General features: G+C 35.6%; 1 protein-coding gene and 1 long non-coding RNA gene across 7 annotated transcripts in view; one reads left to right on the forward strand and one right to left on the reverse strand.

The window, feature by feature from the left end:
* The window catches only part of LOC117325288 (tubulin polyglutamylase TTLL7-like), a 59,209-nt gene extending 37,967 nt beyond the window's left edge, over positions 1 to 21,242 (forward strand). The window contains exons 10-20 of one of the 5 annotated variants that reach the window (XR_004532232.1): positions 383 to 527; positions 733 to 945; positions 1,370 to 1,465; positions 2,675 to 2,719; positions 8,511 to 8,843; positions 9,926 to 10,063; positions 11,696 to 11,776; positions 13,521 to 13,681; positions 13,948 to 14,142; positions 19,034 to 20,595; positions 20,632 to 21,242. Coding sequence is in view for 4 of the 5 variants with exons in the window: in XM_033881402.1 (XP_033737293.1) it covers positions 383 to 527; positions 733 to 945; positions 1,370 to 1,465; positions 2,675 to 2,719; positions 8,511 to 8,843; positions 9,926 to 10,063; positions 11,696 to 11,776; positions 13,521 to 13,681; positions 13,948 to 14,142; positions 19,034 to 19,151 (1,525 nt within the window). In the remaining variant the exon portion in view is untranslated. Of the gene's footprint in view, positions 1 to 382; positions 528 to 732; positions 946 to 1,369; positions 1,466 to 2,674; positions 2,720 to 8,510; positions 8,844 to 9,925; positions 10,064 to 11,695; positions 11,777 to 13,520; positions 13,682 to 13,947; positions 14,143 to 19,033 lie in introns of all 5 variants that reach the window. The other 4 variants (XM_033881402.1, XM_033881404.1, XM_033881405.1 and 1 more) reach the window with 4 other exon arrangements.
* Positions 21,243 to 22,567: 1,325 nt separating this feature from the next.
* On the reverse strand, positions 22,568 to 24,465 carry LOC117325289. 2 transcript variants are annotated; one of them, XR_004532234.1, is made up of 2 exons: positions 23,496 to 24,465; positions 22,568 to 23,329 (listed from the first exon to the last, which is right to left on the reverse strand). It is a non-coding gene; the product is annotated as an uncharacterized LOC117325289 (long non-coding RNA). The 2 variants fall into 2 exon arrangements; XR_004532233.1 differs by having other exon boundaries at positions 23,464 to 24,465.
* Positions 24,466 to 25,174: the final 709 nt, after the last annotated feature.

A 25,174-nucleotide genomic window follows, 5' to 3' on the forward strand; every position in this document is an offset into this window, starting at 1 on the left:
ATAATATTAGTTTATCACTGATTAACCGTCCAGACTATCTACCTATATATGAGTAGATGTTTTACTGAGAGACATTGTATGATATTATTTTATCTTTGATTAACTGTCCGGACTATCTACCCATAAGTAGATGTAGGAGTAGGAACATCAATTTTGTATAAACAGTGGGTCTGGTGCCCAAGCGTTTTGGGGACAGGGACCAATAATTGAAATGTAGGAATGTGTAGTATTTGATCCCCATATTCACTGTAATATTCCGGTAAGTGATACAGGCCCTCTGGGCCTCTTGTTTTGACATAGTTTGATATTAGTTTCTCACTGAATAATCTTTGCCCAAACCACTGATGGGTTTTTGGTCTGATTATAATGATTTCTCATTTAGAATAAGTGACAAGAGCAGAAACATGGCTGCCCAAAAAGCAGAGGCCAGAAAGAGGCTTTTCCGACAAAATAAACGGACCGATGGACCTGATATAACAGAATATGAAAAGAAGCGACAGAGCATAGAGAAACGGAAAGAGGAGCTTGTAAGTAGGGGAATGATATATTACTGCTTTATGTTTTAGTTAAGATGAATCCCACTTTATAACAGTAATGTACAACCTAATTACTGACTGGTGTACGAATGGAGAAAAGTTTGAATCTTTAAAACATTATTAGTGATCTAATCAAAGAGACCATTCTATTATAACATGTATATTTTGTGAGGAAATTTTGTGTGTTACTTCTCAGAAAGAGACACTGGCTAGAATAAGGAAGGTATCAGCTAGAGAGGACTATGAGAACAGAAATCGTGGCCGATTCCGACGAATCTTCCCTCCGGATGACAAAATCAGGCATGAACGCTATGTCCAGTTGCTATCCTCAACATTTGGAATTTTCATGTCGGGCAAAGCACCAGCTATGCAAAAAGAAATCCAGAGAGTTTATAACAATAAATTGAAGGTAGGTTAACTTGTTGATATTGGTGTCTCTGCCACAAAGACTCATCACTGATCCGTTGAGGAGAAAACGTAATGTTTAAACAAAAGTCAATGAAATTTCAATGTTATTTTAATATATAGTATTTCATTGTGGTTTTAATGTTCAGCTAGCCATTGAAAGATCATTGATTTGAAAAATAATCTCATTTGCAATATGGCCAGTAAAGTACCTTTGATAATTATGTTTCAGTTGACGTCTGAAAACAAATTATATTTCAATAGCATTATATGATAAATGGTCTTTTTAAAGTTTCTATGCCCTTTGTTTAGGCTATTAAAGTGTTACTATGAAGATCTGCAGATGAATGTGTGCTTAATGATACATAAAACATAATAATATGTCTTTCCAATAAATATTTTTGATCTTGATTGTGTGACTTTTCCAGGAGGTTGATGTCATGGATATGTTGGCAGAATGTGAAGCAGATGAAAAAGAAGGGAAATATTATACAGGTGGCACAGGCAAACCTAGAGGCCCGAAGGTACTAATTCCCTGGCAGGTTCTGTCTGCGGTGCCAGAGTTACCTCCCTTTTATGTATACACTGTTTCTTATAGATGTGATAGTCTTATTGATATGTTGATAATTTTAATATCACAAATAAATCAACAAATCTTTAATTATTACTTAAATCACCAATTAGTAAATAAATAAAACCTTATGACTTAACAGGACATTTTAATAGTGATTTACAACACAAATCCATAAATCCTTGGGTTGAACTTTGACCTCTCATCAAACTTCCTTGGGATCATTTTCATATTTACTCTAGGTTCAGATCAAATTTCATTCTCCATTTCATGCATGTTGAGAAAAGAAATGTTTCATAATCTGAACTAATAGAATGTTTTAACTTATTGGTGTCTTTGTACCATTCAGATTATGTTTGTAGCTAAAAACACTATGTAATATTTTCATACAAATCTAACTCTTCTGACATGGAAATCATATTGTATAGAACTTAATCACACAGACTATAACTGTATGTTAGTGAAGCACCTCCTCTACTACTCTATACAATTAGTTCAGTAGATAGTGTAGCATATTTAGTCCATGTAAATTATGTGTTTGTCTATATCAAATATTAGTATTAACTAATATAGCACCCCCTGAAATGTATATCCAGTAGAGTTCATTCTTAAGAATTTTTTTTAACAAATATGAGATCAGAATCTATGTCAAGATTGTGATATAGTCAACAACTTAACTCAGTCACCCTGATCAGAGATGACTAACTTTACTAAGAGTAAATCATACCCAACGTACAAAGATATCAGTATTCCTACTTTTATCTATTAAAGGTATCTTACATGTACATCAGCTCAGAGAACGCTACTAGATTGTTTAAAATCTTATCAATAGACCTCTGTAATGTTTTGCCTTTTAAGAAATATTTTATAGTTAGTTACCAATTATGTCCTGGTGAGATAATTATGTGATAGTTTAGGACAAAGATTTATTGACAATTTTTTTAAGATGTATATTTTCTCATATCGAAAAAAATTAACCCAACTCAAAAGCATTATCTTTTTGGTTTAATTATAAGTGGACAAAAGAAAAACATTAAAGTTTATATGACAATTAAGGTTGGGTGTTGTTGATAGATTTGGCAGTATCACCGTAACTCTAGTTAACTTGAGAACATGACTTTGTATGCCGCGAGAGTAGTCTGATTATTGTACTTTCTTACAGCCTCTTTATAACACAACAGGAAGGTTTCATTATAATCACGGCAAGGTAACCCTGACAGTGGAGCATGTCCATATACCATATAAACAACACTAACATCACTGCATGGGCAGAGCTAGCGAGTCTCACACTTCAGCGAGCAAAAACATATTGGGGTCAATCATTTTAAAAAGATTTATAATTTTCATTTCCTTGCATTTTAAGAATTTCATGTCCCATATTTTATTGTGTCCTTTTATAATTTTATCAAAATAACATGTTTATCAAAGAAATTCTAGTCTCTTAACTAGAGTACTCCTTGACTTATTGGTGTACAATTTTAACCCTTATATCCAATAGCCTAAACCTCAGCCAAGAAGAACAAAGAGATATGTAATTATGTGAGGCATAATTCTAATAAAGTTAATATTTTAGAAGGATGTTTTTTAAGTTAAAATATCATATTTGAAAATACAACATTTTGTGATCACAACAAGTATGAAATTAACATCAGATCATAGATCACAAACATCATCAGAACGGCCCAGGATCACAGCCACTCTAACGCCAGATCATAGATCACAAACATTATCAGAACGGCCCAGGATCACAGCCACATTAACGCTAGATCTTAGATCACAAACATCATGAGAATGGCCCAGGATCACAGCCACACTAACGCCAGATATTGGATCACAAACATTATCAGAACGGCCCAGGATCACAGCCACTCTAACACCAGATCATAGATCACAAACATTATCAGAATGGCCCAGGATCACAGCCACTCTAACGCCAGATCATAGATCACAAACATTATCAGAATGGCCCAGGATCACAGCCACACTAACGCCAGATCATAGATCACAAACATGATCACAACGCTCCAGGATCACAGCCACACTAACACCAGATCTTGGATCACAAACATTATCAGAACAGCCCAGGATCACAGCCACACTAACGCCAGATCATAGATCACAAGCATGATCAGAACGGCCCAGGATCACAGCCACACTAACACCAGATCATAGATCACAAACATTATCAGAACGGCCCAAGATCACAGCCACACTAACACCAGATCATAGATCACAAACATCATCAGAACGCTACAGGATCACAGCCAAACTAACACCAGATCATAGATCTTACTGTTTCATTGTTTATTTATCTGAATCAAATTAACAGTTTTTACCCAGAATTTTAAGGCAGTCAAAATAAAAAGTCAGACAGCAGAGATAACACATTATAATAAGGTGTACAATATGTGTTCGCTCGCTCATTTAGTGAAATTCTGTCTTCCTGTGCATTGTGATTCTAGCAGCTACTTATATTGTTTTTCTGCGCAGTATTGATTTGTGATTTATTTCCTTGGCAGTATTAATTTTTGATTTTATATTATTCTTAATAATCAGATGTTTGGTTTCTCAGCGTCAACTTCTTTATGTTTTTGTAGTCATATTTTCTATAGAATGCATGTCACAAAGTCAACCTGATTAAAATACAAATCATCTTCATGTATGAAGACCTGGAGGTGGCCAGTATTTAGGGTTCATGTTTAGGTGACCAAATGTTTGTTAACAAACAACCAAACAATCAAAATTGTCTCTCTTTGGTCTGTTCATGATCAGTAGTGCATGGAAAATGGTAGAAAAAGATGAAGTGATGTAAATTATAATGAACGTTGATAAATTGTCCTTTCTGTGTTGTTTTTGTTAAAGACAAAGGAAAATCAACAAACTATATGCATACCTAAGTGTCCAATTAATACGCCCTTTTAGGCGTGAGGAGGCGTAGCTGTGGTCGGTAAAGTCAGTTTGGGACACTCGGACATAATGGACTTAATTACTACCAACTGTAATAGATGCTGAGGAGAAAGAGATTCTGGTAGAATTTGGCCACACACATTTTGATTGGTTGGTTGAAAGTTCATCTAAATATAACCTGTTATGGCCAGCTTCAGATCTTCATAACATAGTGAATAATGATGATCTGTATTTTAATCAGGTTTGCCACTATATGTACTGGGCAATATAAAGTTTCATTCTCATTCAATTAACACTCAGTGGGTTGGGAATGATAGAGATTACCAATATATTTGGCCATTAGGTACCTGAATGGAGGGCTATAAATTACCCTATATAAATGGCCTTGTCCTATTCTCAAGGTCACAGGGTCAAATATATTAAATCTGATAGGATTCGGCTCATAATTTGTTAGACACTCGGGGGGCCTGATATTTTTTACAGCTACCTAGGATGGTTCGTGGTTTCAAGATTTTACATATACATTGTATATACAATCAATCTGACACGTTTTACGTAACAAGAGGTCACATACATATTAGTTATAATAGTACTAGAATGATAACATTTTCTGTAAATACTGATAAATGACTGTTGTATATTAACATAGAGAAGGAACACAACATTGTACAGAAATTAACGTAATACTTTGTCAAGATTTTCTAGAAATCGGCAATTTTTTTAGATATCTGAAGATCTTGAATTTTACATTAAATATGTTAAACAATCGTTGAATGGTTATTTGACTTGGATATACATTGTAGTTAAGATATTATCTTGGTGTGATGCATTTCTCTCCAAACTTTTAACTGAATCACTTTCACACTTATATAATGAAGCTCATCTCCATGCATAAGTAGGTAACTGATAAATGGTGATTATCTTAACCTTTACTTCCAAATAAATGTGTGTGTACTTTCCAATAGGCAGTTGAAGAGAATTAAGGGTTTTGCAGCCTTTTATAAAATTTTGTCAACTGTTAGCTTCACCAAAATGATTTTATCAGGATTTCAAAATTGTTGTTAAACTTAATTAGCCTACCCTGGTAATCACTTTTTGAACAACTGGGCCCTGGATTCCTGATACAATTGTTAACAGATTGTGATAATATCATCCATCAATGTTCACTGAATCATTAAACTACATTGTATCTCCTATCTTTATAAACACAAACATATCAGGTCAACATCAAAACTGAAACAAAAACTGCCAGAATTGTCCTTTACTATCCATGTGATACAGGCCCTCTGGACCCCTTGTATAGTTAGAACAAAATACAAACACAGGGTGTCAAAATTTCTGTAGAAATTGCATTAGCTGATATCATCAGTTGAATTAAAATATGATTTTCACTATGACAATTGACTACTATGTCAATTATAATTACTCATTCAATTTTTCAATTTGTTTTACAATCTAGTTGGACCAAAAATGCATTTTATAGAATAATATTTGGCTCTTATATATATCCTGTACATAACTTGTCCTTAATTAACAATAGAATTTCTTAACTTTTATGAATTAATCATTGAGTGGATATATACCTTTTTTTTTAAGTATGACTGAAATGTATTGATAATACATGTACATGTAGTGTATTTTTGACAATAACCACTTTTTCATTTTCATATACCTATTTCTAATTATTACACTTGTACTTCTAATCAGATGTATATTAGTATTATAACCTGTTTCTACGTCCTGTGAACGTCAAGGTAAAGGGCCTTTGTGAGCTGACACCATTTAGCTACATGTATTAATTAATTTTCCTTATCTCACAACACTTTTATATATATGTATATACTTATTTTTATATCTAGGTAAAACGTCACGTTAAGCAATATTATAATTCATCTTTGGCCATCTTGAATCTTAATTATGTATAATATTTCAATGATGAGATGTTTTTGTTAGATTGCCAGCTTTAATGAGGGACACCATCATTACATGCATGCTCTGTGATTTCAGTCATTGATCAGATGTATATCCTCACAGAAAACACCTGTTAGCCAGGCATTTTAACACCTTCAGGAATAGCTTTGATCATTCATAATCATTATCATCATTTTATAACAAAAAAAAGAACAAATGGGAATAGAAAACTTATTAATCGTTATAGACCTTTTTCCATAATGATAAATGTTGAGTGGCACGTTTCCAAGCTGCTCAAGGGACACATAATTTATTTGATCATGCAGATATTCCAATACATTACGATTAACAGCTAAGCTTGCTCCGCCAATTGCAGGCATGAGTTTGGATGATTAATTGAAAGTTCTGACATTTCACATTCTAATATGTGGCCTTCTGCATTAAAATAAAATTCAATTTGTAGTTCTTAACTATTGAAGGACTTTTGAGCTATGAGATTTTGATTTTTGTTATTGATGTAAGAGGTATTGAAGGACTTTAGGTATGAGATGATGATTTGTGTTATAGATGTATGAGATATTGAAGGACTTTAGGTATGAGATGTTGATTTGTGGTAGATTTATGAGATATTGAAGGACTTTAGGTATGAGATGTTGATTTGTGGTAGATTTATGAGATATTGAAGGACTTTAGGTATGAGATGTTGATTTGTGGTAGATTTATGAGATATTGAAGGACTTTAGGTATGAGATGTTGATTTGTGGTATAGATTTATGAGATATTGAAGGTCTTTAGGTATGAGATGTTGATCTGTGTTATAGATGTATGAGATATTGAAGGACTTTAGGTATGAGATGTTGATTTGTGGTAGATTTATGAGATATTGAAGGACTTTAGGTATGAGATGTTGATTTGTGGTAGATTTATGAGATATTGAAGGACTTTTGGTATAAGATGTTGATTTGTGGTAGATTTATGAGATATTGAAGGACTTTAGGTATGAGATGTTGATTTGTGATATAGATGTATGAGATATTGAAGGACTTTAATTTTGAGATGTTGATTTGTGGTAGATTTATGAGATATTGAAGGTCTTTAGGTATGAGATGTTGATTTGTGGTATAGATGTATGAGATATTGAAGGACTTTAATTTTGAGATGTTGATTTGTGGTAGATGTATGAGATATTGAAGGAATTTAGGTATGAGATGTTGATTTGTGGTATAGATGTATGAGATATTGAAGGACTTTAGGTACGAGATGTTGATTTGTGGTAGATGTATGAGATATTGAAGGTCTTTAGGTATGAGATGTTGATTTGTGTGAGATGTATGAGATATTGAAGGTATTTAGGTATGAGATGTTGATTTGTGTGAGATGTATGAGATATTGAAGGACTTTAGGTATGAGATGTTGATTTGTGTTATAGATGTATGAGATATTGAAGGTCTTTAGGTATGAGATGTTGATTTGTGGTATAGATGTATGAGATATTGAAGGAATTTAGGTATGAGATGTTGATTTGTGGTAGATTTATGAGATATTGAAGGAATTTAGGTATGAGATGTTGATTTGTGGTATAGATGTATGAGATATTGAAGGAATTTAGGTATGAGATGTTGATTTGTGTTATAGATGTATGAGATATTGAAGGTCTTTAGGTATGAGATGTTGATTTGTGTTATAGATTTATGAGATATTGAAGGACTTTAATTTTGAGATGTTGATTTGTGGTAGATTTATGAGATATTGAAGGTCTTTAGGTAGGAGATGTTGATTTGTGGTATTGATGTATGAGATATTGAAGGTCTTTAGGTATGAGATGTTGATTTGTGGTATAGATGTATGAGATATTGAAGGACTTTAGGTATGAGATGTTGATTTGTGTGAGATGTATGAGATATTGATTTGTGTTAGATGTATGAGATATTGAAGGACTTTAGGTATGAGATGTTGATTTGTGGTATAGATGTATGAGATATTGAAGGTCTTTAGGTATGAGATGTTGATTTGTGTGAGATGTATAAGATATTAAGGACTTTAGGTATGAGATGTTGATTGTGTTATATATAGATGTATGAGATATTGAAGGACTTTAGGTATGAGATGTTGATTTGTGGTAGATGTATGAGATTTGAAATGAGATATTGTTTATTTTTACTTTTTAATATGCATTGCAGCCATTACTTAGCATGCCTGTGAGTGTCCCATCACCCCTCGAAAATGATGAGGATGAGGATGAGGAGATGGAGGATGAGGAGACAGAGAGTATGTCGGCCTCTGGCTCACCCTCCATGGCGCGTCAGGGCTATCATCCTGGTAGACGCCCTGGCTCTTCTGGCCGACCAGACAGCAGATTGAGTAACGATGGTACATCAAGTACTTTCAATTCTAGACCAAATTCGGGTGTTAGGTCAAGGCCAACCAGCAATATGTCAGCAGCTAACCAAAGGTCAAGGTCACTGTCCCGTACAGGCAATGGGAAGCATACACCGCTACAGCGATCCACAGTGGTAGGTTTAGTACTTAATATACTCGGCCAATAGGATGGTTATCTCTACATGTATAAGGTCTATTTTACCTTGCCAAAATAAAGCTTATATTTCAAGACACTTAATTACCTTGTATTCTATTTATCATGCAACTGTCATAAAAAATAAGCATTTTTAAGTGAAGCGGTTTAACAATGTTCCAATTATTTTCGCCTTTTAAATGTTTTTTCAACTGACTATAAGTCAGTTGAATCGACACATGTGCTAGAATTCTAAAACACAGTTGTAATTTCCGTCATTGTCTAATACAGCAAAAATATATGTGGTACATGTGACAATATTCCAAAAAAAATGTGGATGCCAGTTGCAGGATTAATATATATAAAGGGTTGTCCTGTCAGGCCATCATCAGGGCTAATAGTTATATATATATAGGGTTGTCCTGTCAGGCCATCATCAGGGCTAATAGTTATATATATATAGGGTTGTCCTGTCAGACCAACTTCAGGGCTAATATATATATAGGGTTGTCCTGTCAGGTCATCATCAGGGCTAATATTAGGGTTGTCCTGTCAGGCCATCATAAGGACTGATATTTATATATTAGGGTTGTCCTGTTAGGACATCATAAGGACTGATATTTATATATTAGGGTTGTCCCACTGTTAGGACATCTGATAAGTTTGAAGCTGGGAAAGAAGCAGTGTAACGTAAATCAACATATTTGTTCTAATTATAGTTCAATACAATGCATCAATCTATGTTAGCTCTACCACTGTTAATTGAAGATCTCGTCCAACTCAAACATTGTAAATGAAAATATGATATCTTGAACAATAGAGCTGGAAACTGTTGACTGTATGTAGAATGCTTATCCAGAATTGTTTCTATATCCATGTTGTCTCTCTTTATTACCTGCGTGTTGAATGCATACAGCATAATTTGTAATAAACAGCCCATTCCTTTATTAAAATGACTCACATATTCCACCAAAACCTAGCTAGGTCAAGTTTTATTCGACTTGGTAAACTGTAAAATACTTTAGTTATATATATAGAATCTCTAAATTGAATTAGTATTGAGTTTGAGGTTTTACTGTAAAGCAGGACGACAACTTCCTACTGAGTGTGGTGAAGGAACGGGAGGACGAGTTAACTAGAAAGACACTAGTCGCTCTCAACGAGATGAGAATCAAGTTCCCTGGCAAGTCTGACCAGGAGGCAGAATATATTCTGGATAAGGTACAGTTTGGAATCAAAATTTATTTATTTTTACATTGCCCCATAAGGTAGTGATGACATTTCATAAGTAAATACATAATATACATTGTAATATGAAATTTAAGCAAAAATTTGTGTGTTGATTATTGAAGTTGTTCATCTGTTTTTTACTGCTAGCCTATTCTGTCTTGGAATCTTTAATACAAAATCATGTTTGATTCATTTATACAATAAAATATATGCACAACTTTAACGGTTATATATATATATACATTATTGTCAAGAAAAAATTCTTTTGTGTAGTTAATCAACCTTCTCTTCATGATTGATTGAAGAGAACATGTGGTTATCCATGCCATGCCCGGGAGTTTAGCCTTATTATACCAATCCACAGCACTCATAGCCCTGTACCCTATTGTAGGTCACTATGACTGACTCACTGACTTTACTTTGAATGTGTTTTTAACTTAATAGTCATGATAATATGTTTATAAACATGGAGAGTTGTTCACAGATACATACAAGGTTACTGTGACCTACATGTTTACATGTTCCGTTTCATACTATGTAACCTACAATAATGTACATCTTCCAAGACTTTGATCTACCTCAGTTGTTTTGGTTTGTCCTGATCTGACCGACGTCTCTTATCTGACCGACGTCCCTGATCTACCTCAGTTGTTTGGTTTGTCCTGATCTGACCGACGTTCCGGATCTGACTGACGTCCCTGATCTACCTCAGTTGTTTGGTTTGTCCTGATCTGACCGACGTCCCTTATCTGACCGACGTCTCTTATCTGACCGACGTCCCTGATCTACCTCAGTTGTTTTGGTTTGTCCTGATCTGACCGACGTCCCTGATCTACCTCAGTTGTTTTGGTTTGTCCTGATCTGACGTCCCTGATCTACCTCAGTTGTTTTGGTTTGTCCTGATCTGACGTCCCTGATCTACCTCAGTTGTTTTGGTTTGTCCTGATCTGACGTCCCTGATCTACCTCAGTTGTTTTGGTTTGTCCTGATCTGACTGACATCCCTGATCTGACTCAGTTGTTTTGGTTTGCCTGACCTGACTGATGTCACTGATCTACCTCAGTTGTTTTGGTTTGCCTGACCTGACTGACATCCCTGATCTGACTCAGTTGTTTTGGTTTGTCCTGATCTGACTGACATCCCTGATCTGACTCAGTTGTTTTGGTTTGCCTGACCTGACTGATGTCACTGATCTACCTCAGTTGTTTTGGTTTGCCTGACCTGACTGACATCCCTGATCTGACTCAGTTGTTTTGGTTTGTCCTGATCTGACCGACGTCCCTGATCTGACTCAGTTGTTTTGGTTTGCCTGACCTGACTGACATCCCTGATCTACCTCAGTTGTTTTGGTTTGTCCTGATCTGACCGACGTCCCTGATCTACCTCAGTTGTTTTGGTTTGTCCTGATCTGACTGACATCCCTGATCTGACTCAGTTGTTTTGGTTTGTCCTGATTTGTATCCATCAAAGCTGTAAACATTTCCCGAGAGAAGTCCAGATGATTTAGTAGAATTTGGAAGGATTGTTTTATTCTGACATATTTAGATTTTAACATAATTTAACTGTGTAATGTTTAATCATGACATCACATGTTGTTAAGTGTATCTTTGGTTTGTATTATAGTTGCACGAGAATTGGAAATTCCACAAACCAAGGATAGCATCCTACTGGCTGGTGAAACTAGACTCCATCAAACGCAGAAAGGTTAGGCATGCTACTTTAATTCTTTAAGGTTTATTTCATGTCTATTATTTGAATTGATCTTTAATGTAAAAGAACAGAAAATAAATGTGAAAATAATGTCCTTAGTTTAGGTTTATTTTCATCACAAGTAAATGATACATGTATGTCATTAAGTTAGGAATATTTATTTTAAATAATTAAATTAAGTAATATTTAAGCCCACCATCTATGATAGTAGGCTATTCAAATTGGTCTGTCATTTCTCAGAAATTCCTTCATGGATCTTTCCCAAATTTCACGTTTAGGTTCCCCTTAGCCCATGGCTATATGCATGTACCATTTTCAGACTGATTAGAAACAAGATGGCCAACAGGGGGCCATTTTGAATATTGACAGTTGAAGTTGTTAATGCCATTTCTCAGAAAATTCTTTATGTATCTTTCTCCAATCAAATGATCAAGAGGAAGAAGAGAAAAGTAAAAAAAAAAGATCAGTTTTACAAAGATCAAATCAAGGTCAATCAATGATGGGTGCCAAAATATCTCTGGGATCTCTTGTTAAAGAAAGGAACACTTGTTTTCTAAGTGAATAGTAATCACTCTACCTGAGTGGATAGTAATCACTCTACCTGAGTGGATAGTAATCACTCTACCTGAGTGGATAGTAATCACTCTACCTGAGTGGACAGTAATCACTCTACCTGAGTGGACAGTAATCACTCTACCTGAGTGGATAGTAATCACTCTACCTGAGTGGACAGTAATTACTCTACCTGAGTGGATAGTAATCACTCTACCTGAGTGGATAGTAATCACTCTACCTGAGAGGATAGTAATTACTCTACCTGAGAGGATAGTAGTCACTCTACCTGAGAGGATAGTAGTCACTCTACCTGAGTGGATAGTAGTCACTCTACCTGAGTGGATAGTAGTCACTCTACCTGAGTGGATAGTAATTACTCTACCTGAGTGGATACTAATCACTCTACCTGAGAGGATAGTAATTACTCTACCTGAGTGGATAGTAATCACTCTACCTGAGAGGATAGTAATCACTCTACCTGAGTGGACAGTAATCACTCTACCTGAGTGGACAGTAATCACTCTACCTGAGAGGATAGTAATCACTCTACCTGAGTGGACAGTAATCACTCTACCTGAGAGGATAGTAATCACTCTACCTGAGTGGATAGTAATTACTCTACCTGAGTAGATAGTAATCACTCTACCTGAGTGGACAGTAATCACTCTACCTGAGAGGATAGTAATCACTCTACCTGAGTGGATAGTAATTACTCTACCTGAGTAGATAGTAATCACTCTACCTGAGTGGACAGTAATCACTCTACCTGAGTAGATAGTAATTACTCTACCTGAGTAGATAGTAATTACTCTACCCGAGTGGACAGTAATCACTCTACCTGAGTGGACAGTAATCACTCTACCTGAGTGGACAGTAATTACTCTACCTGAGTGGACAGTAATCACTCTACCTGAGTGGACAGTAATCACTCTACCTGAGTGGACAGTAATCACTCTACCTGAGTAGATAGTAATTCCTCTACCTGAGTGGATAGTAATCATTCTCCGAGTACTACGGCTTTCCTGCACCAGTCTAAAACCTGGCACGTCCTTAAATGACCCTTGCTGTTGATATTGGATGTTAAACAAATAAACCAAGTCATTGCCTTGTTTTAGTCTGTTCAATTTACCGAAATAAATATTTTGTGGACTAGATAAGTTTTATACTAAGTTATGTATTCCAGGTGATTGATATTGTGCGTTCTAATGTGCGGGCGGTGCTCCTGCGTACATGGCGTGTCAGTGATGTGGATAGCCTCAAGGTGTATCGCATCTTCAACAGGGTGTTTAACCGCTTACTGTGGAGTCATGGCCAGGGGCTGTGGAACTGCTTCTCTTCATCCAGGTAACATATTACACTACATGTAATCTGTCACTGTTTCCTTCATGTGTGAGGTGATTGACAGCCTTGACCTTCATTTTTCCAACAAAAAGTACAATTTTAAGATCAGCATTTTTAAGATTTACAATAAGAAGTAAATAGGGCACCTGATAGCAAATGAAAGTAAGTCAGTTTCTTTCACAGCCATATATTTTATTTTAATTTGTACAAAACAGTATGTTTTAATTTTAGTGTTAGACACTATAACATGTTTACATTTTGTTATTCAGCAATGCCACTAGCTGGGAGGCCATTTTCAGTAAAAGTTCAGAGAACATCTGTGAGGCTGAACTAAACTGCTGTCGCCGTATTGTCCAGCTCTGTCGCGACTGCCTTCTTATTGTGTATCAGTTTGCTGCCGAGGCCAAATCTTCCCAAAGCAACACTCCTCACCCTAGTAGTGTGGATGAGCATTCTTCTACTGGGTAAGGAAACAATAGCTCAGTCATTTTATTTAACCTGTACAGTGTTGACCATGTACAATGTTTGTACATTGTTTGTACATTGTTTGTTCAGCATTAACTATGTACAATAATTGTACATTGTTGACTATGAACACTGCTTGAACAATGTTGAATGTATGCATCGTTTGTATATTGTTGACCATGTACATTGTTTGTATATTGTTGACTTTGTACATTGTTTATATATTGTTGACTTTGTACATTGTTTGTATAGTGTTGACTTTGTACATTGTTTGTATATTGTTGACTTTGTACATTGTTTGTATAGTGTTGACTTTGTACATTGTTTGTATAGTGTTGACCATGTACAATGTTTGTATAGTGTTGACTTTGTACATTGTTTGTATAGTGTTGACTTTGTACATTGTTTGTATAGTGTTGACTTTGTACATTGTTTGTATATTGTTGACTTTGTACATTGTGTGTATAATGTTGACTTTGTACATTGTTTGTATATTGTTGACTTTGTACATTGTTTGTATATTGTTGACTTTGTACATTGTGTGTATAATGTTGACTTTGTACATTGTTTGTATAGTGTTGACTTTGTACATTGTTTGTATAGTGTTGACTTTGTACATCGTTTGTACAGTGTTGACTTTGTACATTGTTTGTATAGTGTTGACTTTGTACATCGTTTGTATAGTGTTGACTTTGTACATCGTTTGTATAGTGTTGACTTTGTACATTGTTTGTACAGTGTTGACTTTGTACATCGTTTGTACAGTGTTGACTTTATACATTGTTTGTATAATGTTGACTTTGTACATTGTGTGTATAATGTTGACTTTGTACATTGTTTGTATATTGTTGACTTTGTACATTGTTTGTATATTGTTGACTTTGTACATTGTGTGTATAATGTTGACTTTGTACATTGTTTGTATAGTGTTGACTTTGTACATTGTTTGTATAGTGTTGACTTTGTACATTGTTTGTATAGTGTTGACCATGTACAATGTTTGTATAGTGTTGCCTTTGTACATTGTTTGTATAGTGTTGACTTTGTACATTGTTTGTATATTGTTGACTTTGTACATTGTTTGTATAGTGTTGACTTTGTACATTGTTGACCATGTACATTGTTTGTATAGTGTTGACTTTGTAAATTGTTTGTATAGTGTTGACCATGTACAATGTTTGTATATTGTTGACTTTTTACATTGTTTGTATATTGTTGACTTTGTACATTGTTTGTATATTGTTGACTTTGTACATTGTTTGTATAGTGTTGACTTTGTACATTGTTTGTATAGTGTTGACTTTGTACATTGTTTGTATATTGTTGACTTTGTACATTGTTTGTATATTGTTGACTTTGTACATTGTTTGTATAGTGTTGACTTTGTACATTGTTTGTATATTGTTGACTTTGTACATTGTTTGTATAGTGTTGACTTTGTACATTGTTTGTATAGTGTTGACTTTGTACATTGTTTGTATAGTGTTGACTTTGTACATTGTTTGTATATTGTTGACTTTGTACATTGTTTGTATAGTGTTGACTTTGTACATTGTTTGTATATTGTTGACTTTGTACATTGTTTGTATAGTGTTGACTTTGTACATTGTTTGTATAGTGTTGACTTTGTACATTGTTTGTATATTGTTGACTTTGTACATTGTTTGTATATTGTTGACTTTGTACATTGTTTGTATAGTGTTGACTTTGTACATTGTTTGTATAGTGTTGACTTTGTACATTGTTTGTATAGTGTTGACTTTGTACATTGTTTGTATAGTGTTGACTTTGTACATTGTTTGTATATTGTTGACTTTGTACATTGTTTGTATAATGTTGACTTTGTACATTGATTGTATAGTGTTGACTTTGTACATTGTTTGTATAGTGTTGACTTTGTACATTGTTTGTATATTGTTGACTTTGTACATTGTTAGCTCACCTGGTCCGAAGGACCAAGGTGAGCTTATGCCATACCGTTGCGTCCGTCGTCCGTCGTCCGTCGTCCGTCCGTCCGTCAACAATTGACTTCTTCTTCATAACCACACATCAGAATTTGACCAAATTTGGTCAGAAGCATCCCTATGGGTAGGGGACTCAGAATTGTACAAATGATGGGGCTGACCCCCTGGGGGCCTCTGGGGCGGGGCCAAAAGGGGTCATTTTTGCGCTATTGATATAAACGACTTCTTTTCTGAAACCAAGCAATGGCTATCACTCATATTTGCCTGGTAGCATCACTATGGGGTGGGGATTCAAAATTGTACAAATGATGGGGCTGACCCCCCAGGGGCCTGAGGGGCGGGGCCAAATGTGGTCAATTTGGCTATATTGATATAAACGACTTCTTCTCTGAAACCGAGCAATGCCTGTCACTCATATTTGCCTGGTAGCATCACTATGGGGTTGGGATTTAAATTTGTACAAATGATGGGACTGACCCCCAAGGGGCCTGAGGGGCGGGGCCAAATGTGGTAAATCGGGCTATATTCATATAATTGACTTCTTCTCTGGAACCAAACAATGGATATCTCTCATATTTTACTGGTAGCATCACCTTGGGGTAGAAATTTGAAATTGTACAAATGACGGGGCTGACCCCCTGGGGTCTGAGGGGCGGGGCCAAAAGGGGTCAGTTTTACAGAATTGATATAAACGACTTCTGCTCTGAAACTAAGCAATGGATATCACTCATATTTACCTTGAAGCATCCCTATGGAGTGGGGATTCAAAATTGTACAAATGGTGGGGCTGACCTCCAAGGGGTCTGAGGGGCGGGGCCAAAAGGGGTCAATTTGGCTCTCTTAATATAAACGACTTCTTCTCTGAAACCAAGCAATGGATATCGCTCATATTTGCCTGGTAGCATCACTATGGGGTGGGGATTAAAAATTGTACAAATGATGGAGCTGACCCCCCCGGGGCCTGAGGGGCGGAGCCAAATGTGGTCAATTGGGCTATATTGATATTAGCGACTTCTTCTCTGAAACCAAGCAATGGATATTGCTCATATTTGCCTGGTAGCATCACTATTGGGTGGGCATTCAAAATTGTACAAATGTTGAAGCTGACCCCCCGGGGGCCTGAGGGGCGGGGCCAAGAGGGGTCAATTTGGCTGAATTGATATTAACAACTTCTTCTCTGAAACTAAGCAAGAGATATCGCTCATATTTGCCTGGTAGCATCTTTTTGGGTAGGGATTCAAAATTTTATAAAGGAAGGAACTGACCCCTCACTCCCCCCGGGGTGCAGAAGGCGGGGTCAAAAGGGGTCAATTGGTTTAAACAACTTCTTTTCTGAAACTAAGCAATGGATATCACTCACATTTGTGTGGTAGCATCCCAATGGGGTTGTGCCAAAAGTTAATTTTATTTCATGGATTAATGCATTTTTTGACATCAAATCCTCACGTACCCATATAAAATGCCTATGATATATTGACATAGCAATACCAGTGACAAATACACTTAATCATCATTCTTGTTTCATATCTCATGAAATACAGGTGAGCGATACAGGCCCTCTGGGCCTCTTGTTTGTATAGTGTTGACTTTGTACATTGTTTGTATAGTGTTGACCATGTACAATGTTTGTATAGTGTTGACTTTGTACATTGTTGACCATGTACATTGTTTGTATAGTGTTGACTTTGTACATTGTTTGTATAGTGTTGACTTTGTACATTGTTTGTATATTGTTGACTTTGTACATTGTTTGTATATTGTTGACTTTGTACATTGTTTGTATAGTGTTGACTTTGTACATTGTTTGTATAGTGTTGACTTTGTACATTGTTGACCATGTACATTGTTTGTATAGTGTTGACTTTGTACAATGTTTGTACAGTGTTGACCATGTACAATGTTTGTACAGTGTTGACCATGTACAATGTTTGTACAGTGTTGACCATGTACAACGTTTGTACATTGTTGACTTTGTACAATGTTTGTACAGTGTGAACCATGTACAATGTTTGTACAGTGTTGACCATGTACAACGTTTGTACATTGTTGACTTTGTACATTGTTTGTACAGTGTGAACCATGTACAATGTTTGTACAGTGTTGACCATGTACAACGTTTGTACATTGTTGACTTTGTACATTGTTTGTACAGTGTGAACCATGTACATTGTTTGTATAGTGTTGACTTTGTACATTGTTGACCATATACAATGTTTGTACAGTGTTGACCATGTACAATGTTTGTACAGTGTTGACCATGTACAATGTTTGTACACTAGTGTTGACCATGTACAACGTTTGTACATTGTTGACTTTGTACATTGTTTGTACAGTGTGAACCATGTACATTGTTGGTTCAGCATTAACCATGTACAACAATTGTACAGTATTGACTATGAACACTGTTTTGCAAAATGTTGACTGCATGCATTGTTGGTACAGTGTTACTAGTGTACAATGTTTGTATAGTGTTGAATTTGTACAATGTTGACTGTACAATGTCTGTACAGTGTTGACATTGACTGTGCACAAATATTCGTACAGTGTTGACTGAACAATGTGAGTACAGTGTTGTCTGAATTTGTACAGTGTTTGTACAGTGTTGATGTTCTACAGTGTTTGTACATTGTTTGTACAGTGTTTACTTTGTGAGATGTTTGTACAGTGTTGACTGGGTACAGTGTTGACTGGGTACAATGTTTGTACAGTGTTGACTCTGTACAGTGTTTATACAGTGTTGATGGTGTACAATGTGTGTATATTGTTGACTGTATACATTGTTTGTTCATTGTTCTACATTTTGCAGTATTTTTTATTGTTATAGAGGTGTTATTGGTAGAATGCTGTGGAATTGTTGTGGGCATAACTGTAGTGTTGTCTTGTAGCTGTTTGTTGTTGACAACAGTGTTTATGTTTTATATTTCAGGCAATCCATTTCTGCCAGAGACAAATCACTGTCACTCATCCCTCCCAACACGCAAACCATGAGTCAGAAGTACTCCAAACTTTACCCAGCCACTCGAACACCAAGCATGGGATCATGACAGGTCAAAGGTCAATGATTGTCATCATTAGATTCAAAATAGAACACAGAAACTGTGATGCTGCAGTATGCTTTTATAGAAAATGCTGATCTTATGTCATCTAAGTCTGTTTTTAGTCTCCAACATTTTATAGAGCCTTCATTGTAGTATCACAGGAGGCTTGCTAGACCAGAGGTGTTAGTCAGATCAGTGTAGGACTACACATTCTCATCTGGATGTTAGGAGAAAGGGACTATACAGGTTTTCAAATGTCAAATGTTCGACTGACACACTGTCTGTAATCCAAAATGGTGGTAGGTGAAAGGCTCAAAAAGATAGGAAAAGAATTCAAGCTTAACACACGCAATGCTGACAGTGTATTTCTGCCTTCTTTCTTGACGTAATGTGTGATCATATTTTGAAACACAATTTTTAAAGAAAGCCAAATAAGTTGTTATCAACCCTGTACTTGACTGGATGTAAATTTTCTGACATCTTGTGTCAGAAGTCAGGGTCCAATGTTCAAGTTATGAAGGTGGAAAGGTCCATGCCCAGCTTTTTTGTAGCCTATATATGGGCTAGACTAAGCTATATTATAGTGTTGTAGTATCAGACAGCAATAGGTCATGAAGATATTTATACATATATAACAAACGATTTATAAACCTGATATAGTAAAGCTTTAGATATGTGTCAATTTGTGACATTGAAGTATGAATGAATTATTAAAGTGCTACCATAGATTTTATATTAGAAAGTTTTTTTTTTAATTATTATAATTTGTAAATATACAAATATGTAGATATATGTATGTTACCACCGAATCCAGTATGTATAGCGTCACCTATTTATCCAATCCAGGAGAAAGATGATTTTATTAGAATGTTGATATATATATTTTTAGTACTAATTATAATATTAAAATACAATATGTAGATCATACTACACTATAGTTATAAAGCTAACAATTCTGTAAATCTAGATTAAAATTGCTTCCAATCCAATTTTTGTGGTTATTAGTGTGAAATGTCAATAAAAAGATATCTCGAGTCCCATCAGTACATTAATACCAGTGGCTAATTAAAAGGAAATGTAAGTGAATATTAAATAAAATGAAACTTTTTATGTAATTTAAATCTTCATTAATGAAATCCTGTATTTTGATAAATTGTCCGTTATAGTCACCCGAACACCTACCTCTTTTCATTCCTCACACTTGCCATATGAGTTAAATATGTACTATGTTATTCAGTATACATGGCAGCCTTAAAAGACATCTATCTCTCAGATAAATGAGAAGTCAGATCGGTTTTTAAAGATAATCTCAACAACAAAAAATCTCAAATGGAAACAAAACTCGCAGTTCTCTCTTAACGAACCATGGAAACAAAAGGTGTAGTTCTGTCTTAACGAACCATGGAAACAAAAGGTGTAGTTCTGTCTTAACGAACCATGGAAACAAAAGGTGCAATTCTCTCTTAACGAACCATGGACACAAAAGGTGTAGTTCTGTCTTCACGAACCATGGAAACAAAAGGTGCAGTTCTCTCTTAACGAACCCTGGAAACAAAAGGTGCAGTTCTCTCTTAACGAACCATGGAAACAAAAGGTGAAGTTCTGTCTTAACGAACCATGGAAACAAAAGGTGTAGTTCTGTCTTAACGAACCATGGAAACAAAAGGTGTAGTTCTCTCTTAATGAACCCTGGAAACAAAAGGTGTAGTTCTGTCTTAACGAACCATGGAAACAAAAGGTGTAGTTCTGTCTTAACCTTAAACAGTCAGAACCTCCCAACATCATCTAACCAGACCTGTTTGTATAACACTGTGACCTACTCCATAAACTGTCTGTATCAAACAGTGACCTGAACTGTCTGTATCAAACTGTGACCTCAACTGTCTGTACCAAACTGTGACCTCAACTGTCTGTACCAAACTGTGACCTCAACTGTCTGTACCAAACTGTGACCTCAACTGTCTGTACCAAACTGTGACCTCAACTGTCTGTACCAAACTGTGACCTCAACTGTCTGTATCAAACTGTGACCTCAACTGTCTGTATCAAACTGTGACCTCAACTGTCTGTATAAAACTGTGACCTGAACTGTCTGTATAAAACTGTGACCTGAACTGTCTGTATAAAACTGTGACCTGAACTGTCTGTATCAAACTGTGACCTCAACTGTCTGTACCAAACTGTGACCTCAACTGTCTGTATCAAACTGTGACCTCAACTGTCTGTATCAAACTGTGACCTGAACTGTCTGTATCAAACTGTAACCTGAACTGTCTGTATCAAACTGTGACCAGAACTGTCTGTATCAAACTGTGACCTCAACTGTCTGTACCAAACTGTGACCTCAACTGTCTGTACCAAACTGTGACCTGAACTGTCTGTACCAAACTGTGATCTGAACTGTCTGTACCAAACTGTGACCTCAACTGTCTGTACCAAACTGTGATCTGAACTGTCGGTATAAAACTGTGACCTCAACTGTCTGTATCAAACTGTGACCAGAACTGTTTGTATAAAACTGTGACCTCAACTGTCTGTATAAAACTGTGACCTCAACTGTCTGTATCAAACTGTGACCTCAACTGTCTGTATCGAAATGTGACCTCAACTGTCTGTATCGAAATGTGACCTGATCAGAATTAAATGAAATATTTACCTAGCAGGAGTTGAGGCTGACATATCAAGGGCTGTATGATATCTTTAGTGAGGGAGGAACAGGTGTGATTAAGTCTATAAATGTAGCTTTATATATTAAATCATGTACATGTATCTGTTTTTTTCCTACATTGTCCTCAGAGGTATATTCTAAGTATTCTTTTATTCTAAATCTTTTTATATATGTTTAATTCTTTGAATTAAGCAAATTGACTAGTGGGTCCAAGATAATATTTATCTATTTTATTAAAATCACTTTGAATTTCTCTGATATACAATGTACCAGTATGTTTATATTTCAAGTTAATAAAAATAGATGCTAAAAAAATGTACACAATGTATATTTATTTAATTATTTACATATTCATTATGTATGCTATCTTTATGAAAGATTTATGCTTGTATGAGCAATAAATTATATTGATTTTGAACAGCTGTTATTTATTTTACACTCCTTTTTTATTTATTAAGTCCGTCCACGTTTTTATATTTCTACATATTTTCTTTATGTCAGAAAAGTTTGTGATAAGAAGCAAAAAAGCACGACTATAACGATAAGCAGCTTATTTGTTTTATCCACCGATAGACTTAATTATTGTTTACTATCAAATTAATATTTTAAAACAATATGTTGAGTCTGTGTGATATTTTCTCTGTGATAAACAATAGCTAGTCAAGTTGTATGTCTCCTGTCCGAGTGACAGACTTTGTGAAAAATATTTTAATGGTGATATTTACTGTACTATTTCTCAGATGGAGTAAAACTGGTGTACTATTTCACTCTTGGAGAAAAAAATTGAGACTCTGTAATAGGTAAAGATAGTTGTTGATGACATTTATGCAACAGAAAGTTTCTGAACTGTTTGATGAAGTGTTTTTTATATTTTTTTCTTGGTTGTTTTCTAATTGTGAATCTCATTGAAAACAAACACTAGACCACAATATGTCCGGGTGAATAACTTGTATTTCTAACATTATGTAATTAGAATGTAAAGTTCAATTTAACATAAATCAAGATCTTGATTGTGGCAGAATTAGTTATAGTCAGATAACACATTTGTAGATGGTGTTGTCCCCATACATATGATAAAGTTCACTATCTTAATTATTACTTTACAAAGTTGTTTAATGGAGCAATTGACTTTAGTGGCACGTTATAGGATTGTAGTCAATATCATCAGTTAATATTAAACCTGTAAATACTAGCAAGATCAACTCTTTTGAGTTGATAAACACCAGTAATTAGACAACGCATTGTGAAAACTCGGAGTTAATTTTGCGGTGTTAATTGATGATCACTGAGTGACTCTGGTGTTAATTGATGATCACTGAGGGACTCTGTGGTGTTAATTGATGATCACTGAGAGACTCTGTGGTGTTAATTGATGATCACTGAGGGACTCTGTGGTGTTAATTGATGATCACCGAGGGACTCTGTGGTGTTAATTGATGATCACTGAGGGACTCTGTGGTGTTAATTGATGATCACTGAGGGACTCTGTGGTGTTAATTGATGATCACTGAGGGACCTTGCGGTGTTAATTGATGATCACTGAGGGGCTCTGTGGTGTTAATTGATGATCACTGAGGGACTCTGCGGTGTTAATTGATGATCACTGAGGGGCTCTGTGGTGTTAATTGATGATCACTGATCATGAAGGACTCTGTGGTGTTAATTGATGATCACTGAGGGACTCTTTTATTGATCACACATTAGAATATCATTATGTCCCATATGATGCTTTTAGTATGTTCATAGACTAATCATTTTACAGTTCTTGTTAGATTTACCATATTAATATTTACATATAAATGAATACTAAATTAAAGGTTGTCTTAAGTTACATATATTTTTCCAAGGATGCTTAAAACTGATAGTTATTTTGAATAATGAGATATATATTTTTGTTCTTTGCCTGATGAAATAAAAATAGAACTGTTGTTTTCAGCATACTAATTTTATTTCTAATAATGTAATAGTAATATTATAAAGATATTTTATTACTGCAGTATGAAATATTATATACTTTAAGTAATTTAGTGATTATTCATTGCCAGATGGTATTTTCATGTAACCATGTTAACCTTGTTGATAGAGTAGCAAATACTTTTACCAATAACATCTCTTAAGTTTGGATAACATGATTCTAGTTTATTTAATTGCTGTTACTTATGACAAATTAGCATCAATATTTTGTGATGAAAGAATTTTTACCATTGTCAAAATGCATGGTCTACATGAAGGGTATTCCAGCATGATTATGAAAATACATTGTTCTATAAATTTCAAAAATAAACTGCATTACTATGATATAACAGAAGAAATATATATTCTAGGGTGCACTCAAATGTCAGGTACACTCCCCTGTGTACGAGTGTATTCCCCTGTAGGAGTGTACTTTCCTGTAAGAGTGTACCCCCCTGTAAGAGTGTATTCCCTGTGTAAGAGTGTACTCCCCTGTAAGAGTGTACCCTCCCTGTAAAAGTGTACTCCCCTGTAACAGTGTACTCCCCTGTAAGAGTGTACTCCCCTGTAAGAGTGTACTCCCCTGTATGAGTGTTACTTCTCTGTAAGAGTGTACTCCCCAGTGTAAGAGTGTATTCCCCTGTAGGAGTGTACTCCCCTGTAAGAGTGTACTCCCCTGTAAGAGTGTACTCCCCTGTAACAGTGTACTCCCCAGTGTACCCCTGTAAGAGTGTACCCCCCTGTAAGAGTGTACCCCCCCTGTAAAATTGTACTCCCCTGTGTAAGAGTGTACCCCCTGTAAGAGTGTATTCCCTGTGTAAGAGTGTACCCCCCTGTAAGAGTGTACCCCCTATAAGAGTGTACCCTTCCTGTAAAATTGTACTCCCCTGTGTAAGAGTGTACTCACCTGTAAGAGTGATCTCCCCTGTAACAGTGTACTCCCCTGTGTAATAGTGTACTTCTCTGTAATAGTGTACTCCCCTGTAACAGTGTACTCCCCTGTAGGAGTGTACTCCCCAGTGTAAAAGTGTACTTCTCTGTAATAGTGTACTCCCCTGTAACAGTGTACTCCCCTGTAGGAGTGTACTCCCCAGTGTAAGAGTGTACTTCCCTGTAAGAGTGTACTCCCCTGTAAGAGTGATCTCCCCTGTTAGAATGTACTCTCCTGTATGAGTGTTACTTCTCTGTAAGAGTGTACTTTCCTGTAAGAGTGCACTCCCCTGTGTAAGAGTAAGCTTCCCTGATTCTAGAGTGCACTCTCCTCTGTGATAGCATGCTATCTGTGATAATGTTGTTTATGTATCACCATATTTAATATCCTTGTTGTAAGGAAATTGTTTTATCTTTAGTTCTGTACATCATTGTTAAAATTTAATATATTTCCTGGCTGAAATTAAGATAATAAAAT

The sequence above is a fragment of the Pecten maximus genome, chromosome 4 (genome assembly GCF_902652985.1).
Source record: "Pecten maximus chromosome 4, xPecMax1.1, whole genome shotgun sequence".
Classification (NCBI taxonomy): domain Eukaryota; kingdom Metazoa; phylum Mollusca; class Bivalvia; order Pectinida; family Pectinidae; genus Pecten; species Pecten maximus.